The sequence below is a fragment of the Scardinius erythrophthalmus genome (assembly GCF_964197995.2).
Source record: "Scardinius erythrophthalmus genome assembly, chromosome: 11".
NCBI lineage: Eukaryota > Metazoa > Chordata > Actinopteri > Cypriniformes > Leuciscidae > Scardinius > Scardinius erythrophthalmus.
The window spans coordinates 1,331,685-1,348,327 of NC_138231.1; the positions used below are offsets into that span (position 1 = coordinate 1,331,685).

Consider the following 16,643-nt stretch of genomic DNA (forward strand, 5'->3'; position numbering starts at 1 on the left):
TCAGCGGAGGCTGTGATTGGATAACTGGAGTAACCAGTGGACCAATGGCATCGCAGCATCTCTAAGGAAACGTTTATAGTTTCGTTTGACGCTCTGAGAACTCATTTATGATTATTATAATATAATATTATGAGCCCGATTGCAGCAACTTTCTCTGGAAGTGACGATTTTTGTCTTACACACATGGGATGGAAACACGGCTTTACTCGCAAATGATTTATGCGATATTGCAATTTTAAGCCTTAGTCAAATTTGCATATTTGAATGCAAACATATCTTATGAGAACAGCATTATGATTAAATCTGTGTAAATTTACTCTTACTGGTAGCTGGAAATGTGTCATGTTTTGATGTTATTTTATGTTTCTATGTATTTTTGAGTTTTTTTTTTACTATTTATGGACAGCACTTTGGTCCATTCTCATGGTTTTGAAAGTGCTTTATAAATAAAAACTGAGTTGGAAACATCATAAAATTATTAAATGTCAAAAATGTTTAATAAACAAACATGCAAAGGGAGATCTGTGGCTGTTGTACCATTTCAGTTAGTTAAAAGTTAAAGTAACACACACAAAATAAAAATAAAAACATTTGGAAGAATAACCGTTTTTGTCCATACACTTAGTGCCAATGGGGTTTTTGTATTGCATTTTATTTTAAGTAATGAAAATGGTTATGGTTTTAGTTAACGATAATAACAACCCAGGTCAAATGGACTAAACGTAAAACCACAAGCCGACTATACAGCTCTGAACGCTTTCCTTTCACACACTGTGTTGGATGTGTAAAGATTGAGGCCAGAGATCTTCAAAGCTTGTGTAAATAGTACAAAACGTCTATAAGGGGCTAATGAGGACTGCAAGATAGTCAATCCAATTTTAATGTCTTGCAAAAGCTTTAAAACCATTCTAATACTGGAATATGTTCAATATGAAGCACAACCTTACACCTTGAAAACGGTCAGTCACATTCAAGCAAATAGAAAATAGTTCATCTGCATATCAAAAATAGCCCAGCGTAATCTTGAACAGAAGGTGGAATTATAAGGGCTTTCGCACCAGAGGAATGTTTTCGAAGTTCCTGTAACTAATGGCGGAAGTACGCGCTTTTTGGTGCGCTCGACCGCAGGAACTGGGAACAATGTTACGTATAGAAACGCCTTTTCGGGGACTAAATTATCTCCTACTTTAGAGTAAGGTCTAACCCAGCACGATAGGAACTACCAGTGACGTAAGTGTACGCTGATTGGCCGAACGCATGCGAAACACCCGCCATTTGTAAAAAGCTTTGTAAACAAGGATTAGCCTATCCACCTTATTCCTGACGAGCGTACTGCGTGTTGAATTATGGGTGGCACTTCCGGTTTGGGGTACTTCCAATCAAAAAGACTGAAACTATTCATTTCAAATCATAAGGTTGCCCTATAAATAAAGCTTATCCATCAGTTTGGCTGAATGAGCTGTCAATTTTCCTTCATGTTTTCTTTTCCGACATCATGAGAATAACATATCACTTGATATTTTAACGTCGTTAAATCGTTAGCCAACTATGGTCGCAAGTTATCTGCAGTTCAAAGAGTCTGTGTTTCCCGAAACCATCGTTCCAACGAACAATCGCAAACAAGATCGCAAAAGTTGTGCGTTTGGAACGACAGATCTCGACCGGTTTCTTGTTTGCATGACATGTGGACTCTTTATCTTGAGCAAAATAAGCAAGCTGACCTTCAGTACAAACTGTATCTTTTATTTAGAATACGTACAAAAGTCATTTACGTCTTTTAAGTTTGTCGAGAGATTTAAAATGTAGTTTTTGAAGAGTGTGCATGTGTGAACGAGCTCTAGTGTAAGAACGAGTCTATGATTGAATCTGGAAATAAAGCGAAATAACTAAGAAAAATGAGCAATAGTCCTCAGATGTCATGTCTGTAGTTTATAGCAAAACATCTAGCGTTAATTCAGTCTCAAACAGTTTCATTAACAGTAGTTATCACTCCAACACCTGCATGACATCATTAACCATTGGGGTTGAATGACCAATTTGCGACAATACGGCTTTGGGAAACAGTCGTGATTAGCTAGTTGTTTTCTTCAACGATGCATCGTGCTATTGTAGTGAAGCCGCGAGTTACGCCGTTGTACGGGAAACACACACCAGAACGGCAGGTCGTAAGTTACGTCACTTCAGAGTTCCTACTGGCGGTGCGAATGCAACCGGAAAAATGGCACTATATGGGAAACTTTAGTTTTTGGGGGACAACCTTGGTGGCTAGTTCCTCTAATTGAGTTCTTACAACTACCTATAGTGCAAAAGCCCCTAATGATCCAAAGCACACTGTCTGCAGGTCTGTATATACACACACACATATACATAATTATAAGAAAGTTCATGCTTTTGCAGATTTTAAAATCATAAATACAAATGTTGTCTTTGAAATGGCACAAAAATGCTAGTCTTTAATAATAGACATAAGAGTGACAACAATAACACTTTTTTTCCCCAGTGATAATACTTCAATGATGCTCATAACCACCAAATCCAAACGTCACATACTTTTATTTTATTTGGAATATTTCAATAAAACAGGCAATAAGAAGAAGTAGTCCATAAAGAACTCTTAAAGGCTTTCATTAGAGGATGCAAAAACAACAAAAAGGAGAAGATATAAAGTCACTGTAATCGAAGGTAGCTCTTGCAGAGTTCATGGTCCCTGATGTCTCCCCAACCTCCGTTTTTGACGTGAGGAGCCAGTCCTTTGGCTCCAGACGAAGGGAGTCTCTTTGTGATGAGGAGCTGTTTGGGAAACAACTGGTTCCCGCTGCTCTGGAGAATGTTCTCGATCTTTGTCTTCTGGCTGGTCGGCATGCAAGCCGACTTCTTGTGGTGCATGCCACAGTCACCGGCATGGAAAATGCGAGGCGCCTCGCTCACCATGACCTTCAGAAACGTGGGCAAACAAGCCACGGTAAGGTATTGCAACGACCAATCCCAGTTGTAGTCGTCGTAGGTGCAGAAGGCATCAGTGCATCTGAGGAGTTTCTGGTACGTTTCTCTGTTCAACACCATTCCCATGTTGTGCTCGGTGGACTTCCATGCTTTCACCTCCACTTTGTTGGCTTTGCTGGAGTAGCCGGTGTGTCCGTAGCTTCCCAGAGACAAGATGTCACAGTCAGGACACTGTTCTTTCTTTAGGGACACCATCATTTTGAGAAGGTGTTGAAAGTCGGGAGCGAGGTAGTGATCCTCTTCGATGAGCAACAAAAGTCCTTGGTGATCCTTCAACACTCGGACTCGATCCCACACAAAGTGCAACTTCCACCACCAATGATGTTTGGTCTGCGAGAACTTGGCTTCCCGATAGTGGCCGAAAGAGTCCGGGTACTCTGCGTTTATGCAGCCTAACGTTAAGGCATCTTTCTTGGAAATGTCTCGAGGGCAATCTCTAGGATCATTCCCGGGAAACTCTTGAGGATAAAGTTGGATGCTGAAGGGGAAGAATATCTGAAGGACCAAACAGAAATCGACAGACGCGACTATCTGGTTGATTTCCGGAGACCAGAAGTCATGGCTGAATATCAGCAAGACTTTCTCAATTCCTTTGGCTTTCCTCAAGCTGTCCACCAAAAGCCGTAGGTATTCGGGGCGGTTGTGAACCTGAATGACGACGACAAGGTCGTCCTTCTGACGCACGTTGTGAAACTTTTCCTCGTTTTTTAGGGTCTGGTCAAAGTTGAGCTGAAACACGATCCCTCGGTACACGAGAGTTGTGTTGTCTACTTCGGGCTTGGCGACTACTACTTGTTTTTCCGGTAGAGTCTCGTTGACGGGTTTTCGGGTGACTGGTATCGTTACCTGCACCTGACCAGCGGCGCTGCTACGCTTACCTGTCTCCAAATCCTTGGGAAACACGGCACTTGCCTTCTTCGCCTTACCACTATTCCAGACGGCAAATCCACAGATCACCACTACTAGAGTCAGTATTACCACCTTTCGCTTGTAAATTCGGAATCTCATGATAGGCAGTCGCCCTGCGGGACGGTCGGTGAAGCGATTCTGGAGACGAGGACGGCAGGTTGGCGATGCAAAAAAGGTCTGCTCCAGCAGATTGGGTACAAAATGTTATCATAGAAAATGCAGCTTATTCTTGGTCCTCTAATTCTGGAATGTATTCGAATGATAGCGTTTCCCATAAGGCATTTTCTCAGAGGCAAATGGGTCGCCTTTTATAACCTGAGGGAAATAAATTGAAAGAATGATTTTAATTAGCATGGTCTGTTTTTTTGTGCATTCAGTTTAATATCTCTAAACATTTCATTAATAAATATTAAAATATGAAAAGTCCCCCTGTGGTGAAAATCCAGCGTTTAATGTAGTTTATGTGTCTATGTGGTGTTTTTAATCAGCTTTAAGACAAACCATGTGTAAATTCATAAGTCGACAGCATTGCTGAGTATTTCCTCCTTAAAACTGCAGTGAACCAAAGACAGTCTCAAAAACACGCTTTGAAATCGCTGGTGTTTCTGACGTCACAAACTACCTTGTAACCAATCAGATCAACGTGTGATCGCCAACCAGTGGATCTCTGAGCTGAGTGAGTGAGTGGAGGCGGGGCTCATTTGCATATTCATAGAATTACATATACTAAATGAGGCAAGGGTGTCGAGTTACAGTCAAGATATTTTAAAGCATTAAGGAAAAAACTTTACATGTGTCATTTTGGTGATCAAATATGAGTTTTAAGGGATAAAATTATTGACACAGGGGGACTTTAATATTCATTGTAAACAATGGAATAGATTTTGTAACTTTGAAAAGCCATGCATCGTTACATAAAATGACAAAGTACACACAAAAATACAACTCTGCAAAGCATTGTTCTCCTAAAACTTCCAAGAAAGGATTACGTGCTGAAAAATCAAGTGGCATATTCTTAGATCACTTCTAGTTTTATGGCTGCACATTAAAAACGATGATATTTCAAATGCAACTGTGATCTGTGATCTACAACATTCTGATCCATCAAACCTTTCTCTATAAGAATGAGATTAACAGTATTAATATAACAAACGTGGCCCTAGATTCTTAGGCAACTGAAGTATAAACTCACAGGGGTCCAGACCTAATTACTGGTCTCTGCAGATTTAACCTGAAGAGCTGCTAATTAGCAGATTACAACAGAACAGTGCAGCATAGATAAACTGCAGACAATAAAATATAGAGTATCGTGTTTCAAATACAGAAGAATTTCGCATATCTAAAAAGATTCGACACAATTCTAAATGTTTAAACTCTACAATCTGATGAAAACACGTAAACAGATTTCTATAACATAGCATTATTACTGACACAAATTTCACGATTCAATTTGATTCCGATTCAATTCGAGATATATATACACACACTACCGTTCAAAAGTTTTAGATCGGTAAGATTTTTACTGTTTTTAAAAGAAGTCTCTTCTGCTCACCAAGGCTGCATTTATTTGATTAAAAATACAAACAAAAACAGTAATATTGTGAAATATTATTACAATGTAAATCATCTGTTGTCTATGTGAATATATAGTAAAGTGTAATTTATTCCTGTGATCAAAGCTGAATGTTCAGCATCATTACTCCAGTCTTCAGTGTCACGTGATCCTTCAGAAATCACTCTAATATGAGGATTTGATGATCAAGAAACATTTATGATTATTATCAGTGTTGAAAACAGTTATTTACATTTTTATTTCATGATGCTATGATGAATAGAAAGTTCAAAAGAACAGCATTTATCTGAAATGGAAAGCTTTTGTAACATTAAACACTACCGTTCAAAAGTTTGGGGTCAGTAAGAATTTAAATTTTATTTTTGGGGGAAAGATATAAAATAAATCAATACTTTTATTCATCAAGGACGAGTTAAACTGATCAAAAGTGTCAGTAAAGACATTTATAATGTTAGAAAATATTCTATTTTAAAAAAATGTTGTTCTTTTGAACTTTCTATTCATCAAAGAATTCTGGAAAAAAAATTGTACACAACTGTTTTCAACATTGATAATAATCATAAATGTTTCTCGATCATCAAATCCTCATATTAGAGTGATTTCTGAAGGATCATGTGACACTGAAGACTGGAGTAATGATGCTGAACATTCAGCTTTGATCACAGGAATAAATTACACTTTACTGTATATTCACATAGAGAACAGTCATTTTAAATTGTCATAATATTTCATATAATATTTTTTTATTATTGTTTTTTTTATCAAATAAATGCAGCCTTGGTGAGCAGAAGAGACTTCTTTTAAAAACACAAAAAATCTTACCGATCTAAAACTTTTGACCAGTAGTGTATATATATATATATATATATATATCAGGTACAATATGTGACAAATTTTCCCAAGTAGTCAGGTCCCAAAATAGATAAATAGCCCTGGATAAGATGCAGTAGGCATTTTTGAGGAAAAGTACTTCAAGTGTTGTTTCTATATGATTTTTAGGTGCTGAATCCATTTCTGCCGTATAACAAGTTGTAAACATCACTGTTTTGGCATAAACAATAAAAACAAAATGGCTTCCAAAAAAAAAAAGTTTTAATGCATTTATTGCAGTTTAAACATTAGAACTAAAACTATGCATTCTCAGAATATTTAAACATGTAAACAATGAAAAAACAACATTAACATGAAAGGGATAGTTTTTAATGGCTGCTGGAATTATGCCAAGGTACACTGGGAAGCATATATCAGTGGAAATATGCAATTATGCCCAGCCCGAAGGGGGGGACTTGGAATACACATGACCCCAGGGGGCTGCATATTGAGAATCACTGGGGTGTCCAGCTGCAGGTGGAATATTTCAAACCCAGGGGTGGCAAGGTAGCTTGCCGAGGGAAAGACACATGCTCAGAGAGGCTTACAGTGGACTACACACGTGGGGGTCGCCCAGAGGCCGTGTTAGGTGTCGCCCAGCCTGCAGATCTACATATGTCTGTTAGCGAGGCGCCATGCGCTAGAGCCCAAGAGGATGCCACACTCCGGGTGGAGCAGGCCGTCACATCAAGGGGGCATAGTCGACCTTGCTGCTGGTAAGCCAAAGCAATGGCGTCCACTATCCAGTGAGACAACCTTTGCTTGGAGAGAGCCTTTCCCTTCAGCTTCCCACCATGACAGACAAAGAGCTGGTCTGAAGTCCTGAAACAATGCATCCTGTCTACGTAAGTATGGAGGGTGCGTACTGGACAGAGCAGTGCCAAGGCTGGGTCTGCCTCCTCCAAGGGCAGCGCTTGCTGGTTCACCACCTGGTCTCGAAAGGGTGTGGTGGGAACCTTGGGCACATATCCAGGCCGGGGTCTCAGGATCACGTAAGAGTTAGCTGGTCCAAATTCCAGGCACGCTTCGTCAACCGAAAATGCCTGCAGGTCCCCTACCCTCTTGATGGAGGCCAATGCAACCAGGAGCACTGTCTTCATTGACAGGAACTTAAGCTCCACTGATTGCAAAGGCTCAAAGGGAGCACTCTGCAGAGCAGTTAAAACCACAGAGAGGTCCCAAGAGGGAACGAGAGGAGGGCGAGGAGGATTCAGTCTCCTCGCTCCTCTCAGGAAACTGATGATCAGGTCGTGCTTTCCAATGCACTTACCATCAACTGCATCATGATGTGTGGCAATGGCGGCACCATACACTTTCAGGGTGGAGGGAGACAACCTTCGCTCCAACCCTTCTTGCAAGAAGGAAAGCACGACACTGATCGGGCCTTTCGTGGGTTCTTTAAGTTTAGAAGAACACCAGTTGACAAAGAGGTTCCACTTCAACGCATAGGCATGTCTCGTGGACGATGCTCTAGTCTAGCGGAAGTGATGGTAGCCACCACCGCTGGTGGTAGGGTACTCAAACCTGCCTCGTCCCGTCCAGGAACCACACATGGAGGTTTCAAAGATCGGGACGAGGGTGCCATAGGGTGCCCCGTCCCTGAGAAAGCAGGTTCTTTCTCAGAGGAATTGGCCAGGGAGGTGCTGTCGCGAAGAGTACTAGTTCTTGGAACCAGGTGCGGTTGAGCCAATACGGGGCAACCAAAATTACCTGCTCCTCGTCCTCCCTGATCTTGCGCAAAGTCTACGTAAGAAGGCTCACTGGGGGAAAACGCATACTTGCAGAGGCCCCGCGGCCAGCTGTGCGCCAGTGCATCCGTGCCGAGCGTGCCCTCGGTCAGAGAATAAAACAGGTCGCAGTGGCAAGAGTCGTGGGAGGCAAACAGATCTACCTGTGCGTCCCTGAACTGATCCCAAATCAGATGAACCGACTGGGGATGGAGTCCCCATTCTCCAGCGAGAGGCCGAAACCGAGACATATCAGCTGCACGGTTCAGGTCTCCCGGGATATAAATGGCTCGAAGCGACCTCAGATGCTTCTGACTCCATATGAGGAGGTGGCGGGCGAGTTGCGACATACGGCAGGAGCGCAGACCACCTTGTCGGTTGATGTACGCTACTGTGGCGGTATTGTCTGATCGGACTAATACGTGCTGATCCCTGAGCAATGCACAGAAGCGGTGCAGGGTGAGACGTACAGCCAGCAACTCGAGGCAATTGACATGCCAAAGGCGCTGGGGTCTTGTCCAGGAGCCTGCGGCAGCATGTCCATTGCACATGGCGCCCTAGCCCATTATGGAGGCATCTGTTGATACAACAACATGCCAGGAAACTCGTTCTATGGGCACTCCAGCCCATAGAAAACTGAGGTTCGTCCACGGGGTGAAGGTCTGACGGCAGTCACTGGGACTCGGAGCGTGCCGTGTTGCCATGCCCACCTCGGGACTTGATCGCGAAGCCAAAGCTGAAGCGGTCTCATATGAAGCAAGCCGAGCGACGTTACTGCGGCTGCGGATGCCATATGCCCCAGGAGCCTCTGAAATAGTTTCAGTGGAACCGCACTCTTGCCCTCGAACTGACGAAGGCAAATTAGCAGTGACTGCGCGCGCACGCTCATAAGCTGCACGCACATGGCGACCGAGTCGATTTCCATACCGAGAAAAGAGATCCTCTGCACGGAGCAGAGTTTGCTCTTCTCCCAGTTGACCCGAAGGCCCAGACAAGCTAGGTGCCGCAGCACTAGGTCCCTGTGTTCGCAAACCTTGTCTCGAGAGTGAGCTAGGATCAGCCAGTCATCGAGAGGAACAAGGGCTACCTCGACAACCTTTGTGAAGACGCGAAGAGACAGGGCTAGCCCGAAAGGGAGAACCGCGCACTGGTATGCCTGCCCCTCGAATTATATATATATATATATATATATATATATATATATATATATATATATATATATATATATATATATATATATATATATATATATATATATATATATATATATATATATATATATATACTGGTATGCCTCATTTGCATATGTAAACATGACATTTCAGAAAACTTGTAACACAAAAAATGTCTGTCTCTATGTAAGTGAAAAACTGGAAAGGTTTTATGGTGATATCTATAACTTAAAATTTTTACCCTATTCACCCTAGTGTTTTGGCTGTGAAGTGTGAATAATGCACCTATTGTTTCAATGACAATTACAAGAAAATGGGACCCTTATTTCAATGTTATACGGTGGATCCTTATTCAGGAGACATTGAACTTTCTAAAAATGTGGTATAACAACTTTTCCTCAAAAATGCCTACAGGGTTACACAATCTTGAAGATTCGGACCTGACTAAAGGGAAAAAAATCTCTAATGCTGTAAAAAATACACGGGAGTCAATTTGTACTACATTACTATAATATTAAAGCTTAAAATGAACTGATTTGTATATAAACACTTAATACACTCAAGGAAGTTTTATTATAATATTAACTGTACAATTACATAATTGTATTTCTACTCTAATTAATTTTTTGAAATATAAACCTTTAAATGGTGGCTGTCAACTTGACGGATTTATGCAAACATGCTTTAAATATTAAGAACATTAAAAATTATAATGTGTAATATGGTGCATATATTTAGCAAAATGCTCCCCTATAGAATTATCTTCCTATAGCTGACTAACGAGTTATGCTCACTGAATATGTTTTATGAGGTAAACGTGACGTTACATGACATCTTGTTTACAAGCTGTTTTATACACGTCTTTCCGCGGTTGAAACACTGATTGATTACATGAGACATGATTGATTTCAGGAAGTTGTTCTGTATCTTTCTACATTCCTTCTGATGTTCATTAATGATTAATGATGTTGTTGCGCTACAATTTCCGTTCATTAATCAACTAAAAACAGGACAGACTAATCGATTCTGGGGATTTAAGAATCGATATCAGTTCGTAAAAATGAGAATTCAAGATTTTTAACGTAGCCCTACTTATCATCATCTTGTGCACCGGTACAGAATGGAAATGAACACAGAGCTCTAACAATTATTTTCTAAAGAGAAACTATTTTTAACTTGAGATTAAAGGGTAAGTTCACCCTCAAAATGTAAATGATCCCATAATTTACTCACCATCAAGCCATCCTAGGTGTAAATCAGCCGAACACAATCAGAGTTATATTAAAAAATATCTCTGTAATGGGAGTGAATAGACCCTGAGTTTTTGAATCCCATATAAGTGCATCCATCCATCATAAAAGTAATCCGTACGGCTCCAGGGGTTAATGAAGGCCTTCTGAAGCGACGCCATGCGTTTGTGTGAGAAAATTATCCATATTTATGACTTTATAAACCATAATCAATGGCTTCTGGTAACGGCCGTACGCGAGTCTAGTTCCGGCGTGACCTCTGACCCGAACCATGACGTACTGATGAACGTGGAAGCGCAGAGGATCGATCAAAACAAAACCATGGTCATAAATTAGAAGTCTAAAAGGAAATTTTAAAAACAAAAATGTGGGAGGAGCTTGAGTTTGTTGTTTGAACCGTGAGAGGCGTCGACTCGAACTAGACTCGCGTATGTACGGCCGTTACCAGAAGCCATTGATTATGGTTTATAAAGTTATATATATGGATAATTTTCTTACACAAATGCATGGCGTCGCTTCAGAAGGCCTTCATTAACCCCTGGAGCCGTACGGATTACTTTTATGATGGATGGATGCACTTTTATGGGATTCAAAAAGTCATATACGCCTATACGGATGGCTCGATGGTGAGTGAATTATGGGATCATTTACATTTTTGGGGTGAACGAACGATCCCTTTAAGTGGTTGTACAAGTGCAATACTCATAGCAAGAGATTAAAAAAACAGCAAGATGCAACAGTGGTCAATGATTGAAGCAAACACGTGATTACATGTGACAACTGAGAAAGAAAGAGCAATAGAAAGTCATTAGTGCAAATGGAAGATTCCACATTTTATACTTTATATTATGTACCTTCATTTACTGACTCTCTATGTTTGGTCTGTACTGTCAATGTCTAATCTGGCCATTAAACCCTGTCTAAGATAAAGAAAGATCAATGTGATCTGACCTACACCTCTCTGATTTCATAACTATATTTTGAACCTCTCAAAAATATGTGAAACATGTTGAATCAATCAAGTTCAGACAATCCCTAGCAGACGCAGTGAGTCAGCAGGACAAACGCCCGATGATTTCTACAGAAAACACTGAGTGCCTTGATCGATGTCGAACCATGCATTCGTATTTCGGCTATTAATAAACCTGCGGGAAATACAACCACGGTCCGGCGCATAAACACACACACACACACACACACACACCACAGTCCGGGAGGAATGAGCCCATGTTTGCAACACATCTGCATGACTGTTCACTAATGCAACTCTACAGCTTCATAAAAGCCAAAGAGTTTGACTGCAGAAATATGCACTGATTAAAGTTTAAAAAAATAAGAAAGTATGACGGAAGCTCGTGCACACGCATGCATTCATTGCAGCTTCATGCTCGAGCTAAAGCAAGCAGCTGCGCGTGCCAGAAAAACACATAAAAGCAAAAACACTGAACTGCATTCATTAACAAGTCTATATTTGGTTAATATTCCTCATTTCAAACGGCAGATGATCGATGCATGTGTATGCATGCCGATGTGTGTATTTTTGATGATGCACTTGACACTAGTTAGCTTTGCTGCTATCGATGTGTACGGCAGAATCCTGAGCTGCCGCATTCAGATGCACGACAAACAGAAACGTAAAGAGAATAAAAGCCTCACCGCTGATGCAGGCATGTAAGGCGGCTGTCATATCCACATAAAAAGCGCATTTTAATTCAAGTGTGTCATGTTGCTCAGGCTCCCACAGTTTCATCAAACCTCTGGGGGGCTTCGGCTGTCAGCGCGCGCCTGATGATGTCACACTCCCCACACCATTCGCATTTCACACTTCTGAGGGAAATAGTTCATGCAATGCTCAGATTATTATACACACATTACACGTTTAATTTAATATTCAACAATATTATTGATCTCCTGCATTGACACCATTATATGAGAACTGAACGATGACATCACGGTTTTCTCCATATATGTATAAATTAACTAAATTAATAACTTTTTTTACGACAAAAATGAACCATCACTGAACTTACTGAAGCTGGACTGTGATGCTATTTTATTCTGGAAACAAACTTTGTTGCATTATTTTCCTGTTATCTCTGTAAAGCTGCTTTGAAACACTCTGTGTTGTAAAAAGCGCTGTATAAATAAACGTGACTTGACTTAGACATATTTAGCGATCATTATGATGATTAGTTGCTTCCAGTTAAGACAGTTCAAACATGCATTTTAGTCTGGGACTATCTTAAGCCTTTTCTGTGAAACTGGGGAAGGTTTGCATGACAGTTTTGCTGACAAATAAACAGGAATATCTCAGTACACGTAACTCAGAGAAACATTGTTCTAACATATTACCAACATTGTAAGAATAGCGGGTTGAAAATCTGCAAACTTACCCTTTAAAAATGTTGAAGGATAGCAATTAGGACTTTAAACTCATGATTTGTATTATCTTATGGACATTACTTTGTTGCCAGAAGATGCTCTCCAGTGAGTAGCAGTCACCTCTGGCTGATTAAAGGATATTTTGCGATTGTATAACCTTGAACATGCATTTTTTGTAAAGCTGCTATGAAACGATTTGTATTGTGAAAAACACTATATGGTTTTACTATGGTACAACTGTACCAACCATGTTATTATTTTTAATTTTTTTTAAACCATGGTTCAAGTAGTAATATACATATGGTTATAGTCATGATTACCATAATTTTACTGCAATTATTACAGCAATATAATATTGCTGTAATAATTGCAGTAAAATTATGGTAATCATGACTATAACCATATGTTTTTAAACCTTTTTGTTGTGAAACTATGAAGGTAAAATAGTAGCAAAACTCGAGAGCTTGCTAATTTGAATGTGAGAACTTGTAAAATTAATATTTGTATTTGTAAGTTGAAATTTATACTTGCAGCTCTGATGTGAAAAGCTGCATCTATCGATTTGCACACACAGACAATACTCAGAACACCTGTGTTTTGAATTCGAAGTTGCAGATTAATAGTTACAAATGTGTAAAGTGTCATTTACATAAACAAAATGACAGGCACAATTGTGTACTACACATTTATCTTTGTGCTTTAGTTCAGTTTCGTTGTACAACCACAAGTCGGCACTCACAACCTCTCATATCTGGCAGTACAACTTCAAATCCTAGCGCTTTGACTTTTGCTACTCTTTTTGCGATATGCCTGTAGCAAAACTCACTCGTGCACTTGTAAATGCAGACTTGAGAGAGCAGAGTCGGGGGCGGGGCTGGGGTCGGAATGAAGTCATTTTATTGGTCGATGCCTCACCAATTAACAACGCCAGCCACAATGCAAACATTTGTATGCATATGTATCAGCTATTTTTTAAAACGCTTGGAAAATATTTTTATGAAATATCATTAGTTTTACTGGAATAGTTTTACAGAATATGAACGCAACGCGTTTAATTGAGACAGTGGTATTAAAAGACCAAACTCAGGAAACACCATAAAGCCTATACAGAAAAAAATTGAGCACAGAATATGAACGCAACGCGTTTAATTGTACGTTTTCCTGGAACCCAAGAAAACACTTAATGAGGCTTAATGGACCAACAGTTATAAAATAAAAATTAAAAACAATAAAAAAACACATAATTTGTTACTTTATTAATAAAACACTAGGCAGCAAGTTTATTTGCACTGAACACACATTTGCTTATATATATATATATATATATATATATATATATATATATATATATATATATATATATATGAAGAGTTCAGATGCTCGTATATTTAAATTCAATAATTTCACTGAAGTGAAGCAGTGAAGACTAAATGGCAGTGAAGATTACCTATTAATTATCATTTAAGTGAAATTACTGAACTTAAATATACGAGCTTGATAAAAATGATCATTCTATAAGAAAATTTCAAATGGCATTTAGAGGCTTTTGCATCTGAACTCTTCATATTTATATATATATATATATATATATATATTCCATTCCAATTCCATTGCAATATGAAAATGCACCTAAATTATCTGATAAGAATGTAAAATGTATACCTTAATATGCTATGTAAGTCGCTTTGGAAAAATGTAAATGTTTTAAATATTCACCCTAGCCTAACTGTTAGACACACAAAAACAAACAAAACATAAATAAATTATATATATATATATATATATATATATATATATACGTACGTGTGTGTGTGTGTGTGTGTGTGTGTGTGTGTGTGTGTGTGTGTGTCTTTTACAGTCTATGGTATATATACCATATATATATAGGGCATATATATATATATGGCATACGTCATATGTTTTACGTCATATTCTGTGCTCATCTGCTTTTCTGTAGTATGCATTAGCATTGTGTCTACTGAGTTTGATAATTTCGTTTATTTATTTTAATATCAGTCTAATGCATTAAGCCATGTTAGTGTTTCAGTGCACGCGGGTTTCGTGACATCATCGAACTCCCATTTCATTGGCTAGGTGCCAACCAATAAAACGGCTCCTTTGACCCCCCTCCTCCCGCACCCCCTTCCCTCTCACCGCCTCTCAGTTTCAAGTGCACAAGTTAGTTTTGCACCTGATATATCGCGAAAATAGTAGCAAAAGTCAAGGCGCGAAATTTGAAATTGCAGTGACAGATTTGAGAAGCTGCAAGTGCTTAATTGAGGAAGTACCGCGAATGTGAACGTAAGATTAAATGCAAAATATATATTACAAGTTTGTGTCTGTCGTTGTATTTCTGTGAATGGCATTTTACACATTTGTGTCTACTTGTCTGCAGCTTCAGATTCAGAATACAGGTTTGTGACTATTGTTTGCGAGTGCAAATTTCAACATTCAACTTCAGATTTTTATTTTACAGGTTTTCACATTGGAGCTGTGAGTGTAAATGTTCATGTACAAGTACGAATATTTATTGTAGAAGTTCTCAAATTCACATTTACATGCTCTCGAGTTTTGCTACTGTTTTACCTTCATATGAAACCATGGTTCATTTTGTTAGCAACTATGGTTTTACTGCCAATGCTGTGGTAAAACCATGGTTCATTTTTATAAGGGTACAAATTATCCTACAATGTACTTGACTAATAATCACATTGGATAAAATAATCTGATAAATGTTATGCAAATGTATCCATTTCATCTGTTCACTGAAAATTAATTTAATAAAAACAAATTTGCAACTGCCATTGAGACTGGTGTACATTGCTTTTTTTTTTTTTTTTATCCATTATAGTGTAAGGGAATTTTGGTAAGCATGAGTAAACTGATTATTATAAACCGTGGACCGACCGTGGTCCGCCAGAAAACACTTATTATAAACCAGCGGCACGATAGCGGACCACCGTCGGGAAAGCGGCGGCGGCCGCTGGAGGTCCGCTAGAATAACGATGAGCAAAACGCCAGTGATCCGCCAGCGGCGTCCGCCGGTGGGCCGCCAACTTTGCCACCGGTGGTCCGCCACTGGCCCGCTGGACTCATGTTAGCTGGGTACGATGACACTAATTTGTCTAATTGCACCTAACAACATTTTCATCTTGTCAGAAAACATGCAATCTATGGGATTTTACCTGTAGAGTTAAAAAAGTTTTTATTTAGTTTAGTTTTTATTTAGTTTACAGTTTACAAATTAAATAGTTAAAAATACATGACGCTTTTTCTGTGTAGTTTGCCACCGCAACCACTAGGCGGAGACGTTTTTGTTTTTGGGCACATTTACGTTTATTACTTTTGGGCACATTTACGTAACACCGCTTTCAACTAAAAATGGAAAAACTTTACGTGTTTTTGCCGTTCATTTGCGCGACAACTGCGTTTTGAGGGCCTGCAAACGCAAACTTTTGAAAACGAGTTTCAAAGTGTGATTTTATGACAACGATACTGTTATTAGGTGTGTTCGACATCGGCTGCGGCTGGATGCACCCGATCGGCGAGACTAGCCGAGTGCAGGCGGTCGAGGGGCTGCAAACGGAGACGTGAAGTCGGACACTTTCTGGTTCCCGTAGTGACCGCTCACATGGTGTTCGCATACTTTACCACAGCTGAAGTGAAATAAATGCAATATTTGCCTAATAATACACAGATGTTTCAGAGACATTTTCATTCAATACTTTATGTACTGCTTCATATAGCGTCTGTTTGA

The 16,643-nt window shown here is 39.5% G+C and overlaps 1 protein-coding gene across 1 annotated transcript; it reads right to left on the minus strand.

The window, feature by feature from the left end:
• Window positions 1-471: 471 nt before the first annotated feature.
• mgat2 (alpha-1,6-mannosyl-glycoprotein 2-beta-N-acetylglucosaminyltransferase) lies at window positions 472-12,339 on the minus strand. Its single transcript, XM_081379637.1, has 2 exons — window positions 12,161-12,339; window positions 472-4,227 (listed from the first exon to the last, which is right to left on the minus strand). Exon 2 carries the CDS (start codon window positions 4,009-4,011, stop codon window positions 2,668-2,670), a length of 1,344 nt encoding a protein of 447 aa, XP_081235763.1. The 5' UTR covers window positions 4,012-4,227; window positions 12,161-12,339; the 3' UTR covers window positions 472-2,667.
• Between the last annotated feature and the right edge of the window lie 4,304 nt (window positions 12,340-16,643).

Coding starts and splice junctions, on each gene's coding strand:
- mgat2 (XM_081379637.1), bottom strand. CDS start 4,011: ATGAGATTCCGAATTTACAAGCGAAAGGTGGTAATACTGACTCTAGTA.